Source organism: Scophthalmus maximus, chromosome 7 (assembly GCF_022379125.1).
Source record: "Scophthalmus maximus strain ysfricsl-2021 chromosome 7, ASM2237912v1, whole genome shotgun sequence".
In the NCBI taxonomy this organism is placed as follows: domain Eukaryota; kingdom Metazoa; phylum Chordata; class Actinopteri; order Pleuronectiformes; family Scophthalmidae; genus Scophthalmus; species Scophthalmus maximus.
This window is the reverse complement of record NC_061521.1, coordinates 23040001-23047500: the sequence shown is the minus strand read 5'-3', so window position 1 is coordinate 23047500 and position 7500 is coordinate 23040001. Positions and strand designations below refer to the sequence as shown.

Genomic DNA, 7500 nt, shown 5'->3' with positions numbered 1-7500 from the left:
CAGACGAGATGAAATATGAGATTTATAATATTACAACTATTTAAACCTGTGTCTACTAAGAAAATCTCAACCCCCCCACGTATGACATTGATGTATTTAAGAAGTTAAAACATTTGAATTCCCACTTTAACAGGTTCACTGTTTTGAATATGTTTTTAAAAATATCAAATTAGCATTGTTAAAAAAATTTTAAAGTGGCAATTACGGCAAAACAAAAAAGATTTTCTTGCGACAGTCAAACCGACAATTATCTTACAGCGTCAGCGATGAACCCGAGTTCCTATGAAACCAAATCTATCAGTACGGACGATCTGCAGCAGATTATCGACGTGGTCCGAGGGGCAGGAGAGTTGACCTTCCAGATGGAGTCTGTATGGACGAGGAGTGTTGTCGCTTGTGTGTGTGTGTGTGTGTGTGTGTTTGAGGTGTGAGCGGTGCCCGTGTGTGTGGACATTAACCGACAGGGTCCGGCAGTCGCCCTGCTGTTAAATGGACTGGCCAGCCACATGCCCACCCCCCTCCAGGCCTCTGTGTCACTGCCACTCTGTGTGTTTGTGTTTTTACAGCATTTCTGTAATCAACATTTTTCTCCACCACCGGTTGGCGTCACAAGCTGCTGCCTACTGGACTATATGCGCCTGACGGAGGCCGCGTAACCTTTGACATAGCGAGGCCACGGCCAGTGACAAGAGAGATTAACATGCTTGGATTCTTTCCTCCATTTAATATTTTGCAGCTCAACCGGTGTCAATGGTGATCGTTTGTCAGTATTGAAGATCGTCCTCAGACGCCGCTAATGAGACGTGTCGATCACTTCGTGGCGGCTGATGGGGGTCGCACCTGTCCCGTCCGGCGGCGGCGCTCCAAGTTCAATCTTTCAAAACAAGAGCCGCAGGCCTGTCGCACAACTTTCCGCACCAAAAAAACCCCAACAAAAAACGGCGCCGTCTTGCTCTGACATCTGACGGTGAAACTTACATACTTGGCCTTTAAACTACGGGACTGATGTTTAACCGGGAGATTTTCTGCAGGTCACTGGTCGGCTGCCAAAGGAGTACACAAAGATGGAGGAGGTCGGGAGGGGTTTACATCATCACAGCCCCTGGCCACAGCTGGTCCAGGACCAACTCTTGGGTGACTTATAGCCTCTCTTCCCTTTCACTCACACACACACACACACACACACACACACACACACACACACACACACACACACACACACACACACACACACACACACACACACACACACACACACACACACACACACACACACACACACACACACACACACACACACAGAAATGTGTCTGGACCCTAATGACATGAAGCTTGCCAGGAACCCTGCTCAGATCTCATGAGGAGAGATGGAAAGACGGGGACAGAGGAGTGGGGGAGATGAGCGGTAAGTCGAGGATCCTGTGAAACAGCAGCAGGTACTGAATAAGGTCACCGCTTTGGAAAGGGATGAGTGGAAGGGTAGAAAGACGAGAGGAAGAGATGTAATGACCCAGAGACGGAGGGAGGGAGGAGATGTTGCGGTCAGGTCTGCGCCAGAAAAACTACGTTCGTCTTTGTTTCGCTTTAGAGTTCACCACAGCAGTGAGGTCAAGGTCAACACGCAGCGAGGTCAAAGGTCAACACGCAGTGAGGTCAAGGTCAACAAGCAGTGAGCTCAAAAGTCAACACACAGTGAGGTCAAGGTCAACACGCAGTGAGGTCAAGGTCAACACGCAGCGAGGTCAAGGTCAACACGCAGCAAGGTCAAGGTCAACACGCAGTGAGGCCAAAGGTCAACAGGCAGCGAGGTCAAGGTCAACAAGCAGTGAGGTCAAGGTCAACACGCAGTGAGGTCAAGGTCAACACGCAGTGAGGCCAAAGGTCAACACGCAGTGAGGCCAAAGGTCAACACGCAGCGAGGTCAAGGTCAACACGCAGTGAGGTCAAGGTCAACACGCGGCGGCAGACTTCAGGTGACCTACCTGTAGCTCTGTCTGGAAGAAGAACTTCTGCGGACACTGGGAACAGTCGTAGATCTTGTCCTCCTGCCCGTGGACGGCGAAAATGTGCTGCTGGAGCTTGTTGGCCTGCACGAACACTGGGGGAGGGAACAAACCGAAAGAACAGTTCAGTCGCGACAAACAAATACGGCATCGCAGAACAAAAGCTGAGGGTAAAATGAGCCCACTGGGACTGAGATTGACCTATGAGGGCGAAAAAAATAACCGACGAATCTGCATCACTGCGAGCTGTGGAATCAGAATGAGCTGTAACCTAGTCGGGTCAACGCCGCAAAACAACGACCGGACTCTCTATACAACCAGTAACCACAAGAACACACCCAAAGAAGAGGGAGGGCTCTCACTGGGGACGAGGGAGTGAGCAGGATAGGAAGAAAAAAGAGGGGGGAGCAGAGGGAGAACGGGAAGAGCTATCCTCAGCAGACCTTGTGATATTTATCAATAAATTATTTGTTTTAAACTTCCTCTCCAGTGTTGTCTCATATACTTTTCTTTCTTTCCCTCTCACTCTCCCCCTTTGTTTCAGTAAACTTTTGGGTCGCTCCACTGCGAGTGTGTATGTGTTGAATTATTAAGCCTCCCCCGTAGGAGCGGTGCCCATCTTACTAATTCATAAGCCACTGAGGAATAGAGTTAAAGTTTAAAGCGTTGCCGTGTACCTGGGGGGGGGGGGGGGGGGGCACACACACACAACACAAGACAAACTCAACAACCGAGGGAGGGGAAGAAGAGATGGAGTGACAGCGAGAGAGGGAGAGAGAGCATATGGGGATAGAGAGTCAGAGAGCGAAGGTGCTGACTTGGTTGCGTGTGAAATACTGTGGCTGTTGGAACGGGTCTCTGGACTCCACAAGGCCTAATTTGGCCGTCCAACATTTTGTTTTCGCCCCTCGAGTGGATTGCAAATGCGCAAGGTTCCTCATAGTTTGGCCACACACACACACACACACACACACACACACACACACACACACACACACACACACACACCATCAGCGCTTCTTTAGCGGTGGCGCCCTGCCGGAATATTACTCCCAAATGTTCAAAGATGTTGAAGCAATGAATATCCCTAATGTGTTTTTGCCGTTAAACCCGAAAACCAAAAAGACATTATCTCAGTGCATCATGATGCGGGGGGGGGGGGGCGGGGGGGGCACGACCCAGAGAGAGACATTTTCTGAGGTACAGTACACAACAGGTACCGGGAGCTGATGTGAGGAAAAGATTTGGGCGCCGTCGCCCCGCTTCCAGCGGCGACATTAACCTCACCTTGAATTTTTTATCACCAAGATAAGAGCACAACTTTAATGTAGCGACAACTTGAGGTGCTTAGACAGTGTGTGGCGGACAGGCACATTCACAAATAAAAATCACATTCCACAGAAGATTGTGTCTAGTATTCTATAGCTCATCAGAAATGAACTATAAATTATTTATAGAAATATGTTTCTGTTGGTATCCAAGTGTGTGTGTGTGAACATGCTTCTGTTGTGTCGCCCTTTTTGTTCTACTTCTTCTCACGTTTGTGCACTACGGCGGCCCCCCGAGAGCCCATCAGCACCGCAATTTAAGAAAACACAAGCAAATTAAGAAACCACCTTCATCAAACTTGACAACACATGCGCTGCGAACACCGCAGGATACACAACGCATGAAGACAACGCCCTGCAAATAGGCCGCAAACGAAACGGAACTGTGTCCAGGGGACACTTAAAAGTGATGCACGCGTCTGACTCATGCGATCAAAATGTTAAAATAAATCAAAAGCACTTTTATCTCATCTTCCGTCACCACTGACGGAGAGAGAACCTTAATAACGCTGTGAGTCAAAATACTCGGCAACAACGAGCGTGTCCAGACGCGTGCATCGCTTTCAAGTGTCCTCTGGAAACACTTCCGTTTCGTTTGCGGCCTATTTTAATAGACCTAATTGCGTTGTGTTTGCGGCGCGCTTTTTCCTAATTTGCCCCCGTTTTGTCTATTTGCGTGTGTTTTTTCCTGCAACACGTCCACGTTTGCGTGTCCACTTTAAACACGACGCGGAACAGGAAACGCGCGAGCGCCGGCGGCCATTCGCGCCCGCTGCCCTTGAAGGTGAATATGCGTGTTTGTGTCCGTTTGTCTCACCTGTGAAGCAGACGGGACACTTGAAGGTACCTCCCATGCCTTCGAAGCTGTGCTCTATCAGGTGGCAGAGCAGCTTGGCCGGCGAGTCAAACATCTGGTTACACAGCTTGCACTCGTGATTGATGCCCTCCTCTGCAAATGGGAGACAGACAGACAGACAGACAGACAGACAGACAGACACGTGTGAAGGTTGGACATGAGCACAACATATGACATTATTCAAAATAAATAAATACTGATACGACACCAAAGAGCGGATGTCTCTCGTGCACACAAGGAAACTGACAGACACATACTGAGATATGTGCAGACGTGTGAGAAGACGGGACACCTATTGGCCGATCTTCACTCAAAGTGAACGGTGGCTCCTCATCCTGTTGTGTGTTTGCCGCCGGAAGAGGTGGAACCACATCAGCGGCATTAATCAACGGCTCTGTTGCAGCATTTTCTGCGGACGTTATTAGTTACACTCCTGACAGGTCACGTCTGAGGACACGACATGGGACGTGACAGAAGGTCTGCCGGACTTTTGGTCGCTCCGCGTTTTCTCGCCGGTCTTTTGTTTCAAGAATTATGTGAGAGTACACAGTACTGTATTTTTTCTGTCGGACATAATGGACAACAGGATGTACCGAGTTCAGACATTCTCCTGGCAGCAGGAAACACTTGAACAAGGGAACTTGTTGAGACAGACACTTTGGTGTAGGTTGCTAGTGAGTAAAGTAAAGTATAGGACCTCAGAGGATCACAAATGCAAATTCACCATATGCTTTATATCAATACAAAAATACACTATTAGAAATATTACTAGAATAAGTTAAAATCACAACAAGCAAATGAGGACGGCGATATAAAAGCACAAACGTTCGGATAAAAGATCAGGGACAATTTGGTAGAAAGAAATTAACATATATACAGTATATTATATATAAATATTACTGTATATTCATATTTAACTGAAGGCAGTTGTCAGTCATCCAAATCTCGAAAGCATCCAAACATTCATTTCGAACGGACAATTTGTTTTTCATCTCGCCAGCTTCTAAAAGAGAAAAGCAACTGAATCTCATCAGGATAAAAAATAACATATAGCGTATATAGAGGACGACACGGGACCCAGAACGGAACCCTGTGGGACGCCCGCATGACAGAGGCCATGTGTCTCACGTGAACTGACCCACAGAGACAGAGGAACTCCGATCAGCTAGACGGGATGAGGAGACGACCACGGCAGAAACCCTCCCCACTGCATGTTCTCATTTCATCTATCCGTCTCCACTCCCCCAACTCACTCACACACACACACACACACACACACACACACACACACACACACACACACACACACACACACACACACACACACACACACACACACACACACACACACACACACACACACACACACACACACACACACACACACACACACACACACACACACACACACACACACACCAACCCCAGTGCCGTATCTGCCCCAACTAGTAATTGTGTGTCCTCCCCACTGGGGCAGTGGATGATCTGCCCTTCCTATAGCCATCCTTCCTTCCCTCCCTCTGTCCTCGTTATCTGCCCTCCCCCCAATGCAGTCGCTCATCCATCGCTCACATTCCCTCCCTACATGTCCCCTTAAGGTCCCTCTTGGTCCATCACTCGCTGATTAATTTGTGCGGGCTCAGATTCAAACCCCCCCCCCCTCGCTGTGGGCGCCGGGTTATGTTTTAAATTGGGGGAGAAAAACTTGTACAGGGACATAATTGGTGGGGGTGGGGGCATTGTCACACCACCTCACCTCTTGGATTAGTCGAGATTAGTTAGATTGAGGCGGCTACGGAAAAAAACGAATCATCGACATTAACAACGGGGGAAAGAAAACTGGGTGGATCAGGACATGATTATTAGAAGAATGGTTATTTCCCACTTTGTATTATATTCATAAAGAAACATTATCCGTCGTAAAGTGGTAGAAGGTTGCTACTAGGCCATGTTCAAGGTCAAACAAGGACAAACGGACATCAAATGAAACACACCTTCAAACACATTACAAAATGAATTGGATAATTAAACCTGTTTGAATTAAATTTAAAAACTACAGTGCGTACAAACAGTTTGAATGAATGAAGTGGCCTCAACAACTAACAACAACAGCGCGTCTAATCCCCGTGCCAGCTGTTTGTTTTACCAACAGGTTACAGTGGTATCTGTTCTCATAGCACCACAAGCTGCTGTAGTTGTACTGTGATACAGGAGTGAATAATTCTAACTTCAAAAGTGGATGAATATATCCCACAATGACTATTTCAATCCACGACTCAGAGGTTGGCTATTTTACTTCGAGACACTTACTGTTAACATACACCTCCCAATTAAACCTGTATGTATTGTTTCAGATGTGGTCAGGTTCATCTTCATCACACACACAAATGGCCGACTGCAACCGGCCTCCACCCATTTTACCACTTGAGGATTATACCAATGTTTATGTGTGTGTGTGTGTGTGTATATGAGTCTATTTTAAGAAGATGACAGTGATATCACGGCACCCACAGTGAATGGCCAGATGAAAGGTGGGCGTGTCGCTCGCACACACACACACACACACACACACACACACACACACACACACACACACACACACACACACACACACACACACACACACACACACACACACACACACACACACACACACACACACACACACACACACACACACACACACACACACACACACATACCCACATACCCCTCGACGATCAGGTCTCCCGTCTGTTGTCGTTATCTCCATTGGACCTTACAGGGCCAATGCCCCAGTCGCCCACACACACACACACACGCACACACGCACAAACAGACACTAACACACACTCTCTGTAGGACTGTGCTGCCCGGGGACATCAGATGGTGTGTTTCTCGGGCCAATCTGTGACCCCCTGTGGAGTGTAACACACATGTACCCAAACAACCCTGGACACCCACCCACCCTGAGTCAGAGACACACACTGAAAATTCCTTGTCTGCACACACACACACACGCGCACACACACACATTCCATTGTCCGTGTCTTCATGTACATGGACACATACACACTCAATGACACAATGCATTCTCCAGCACCTTATGCTAACCTAAAACCTTTCACCATCACCCATTAAAACCAAATGATCAACCCCAATGGCACGCACACACACACACGCGCACGTGCACGCACACACACACACACACACACACGCACACACACAGCGAGAGAGCCTGCAGAACTTCAGCTGCAGAGCTGCAGGGGATCGCGAGGTTAATAACATCTTCAATCATACATCCATGACACCCATACTGACTAATACCCACACG

General features: G+C 48.0%; 1 protein-coding gene across 6 annotated transcripts in view; it reads right to left on the bottom strand.

The window, feature by feature from the left end:
- znf423 (zinc finger protein 423) overlaps positions 1–7500 on the bottom strand; it is a 134531-nt gene that overhangs the window by 12097 nt on the left and 114934 nt on the right. For all 6 annotated transcript variants that reach the window (XM_035642981.2, XM_047333416.1, XM_047333415.1 and 3 more), the window contains 2 exons: positions 4149–4280; positions 1983–2098 (listed from right to left, as the gene is read on the bottom strand). In XM_035642981.2, coding sequence (XP_035498874.2) covers positions 1983–2098; positions 4149–4280 — 248 coding nt within the window. The remainder of the gene's footprint in view (positions 1–1982; positions 2099–4148; positions 4281–7500) is intronic.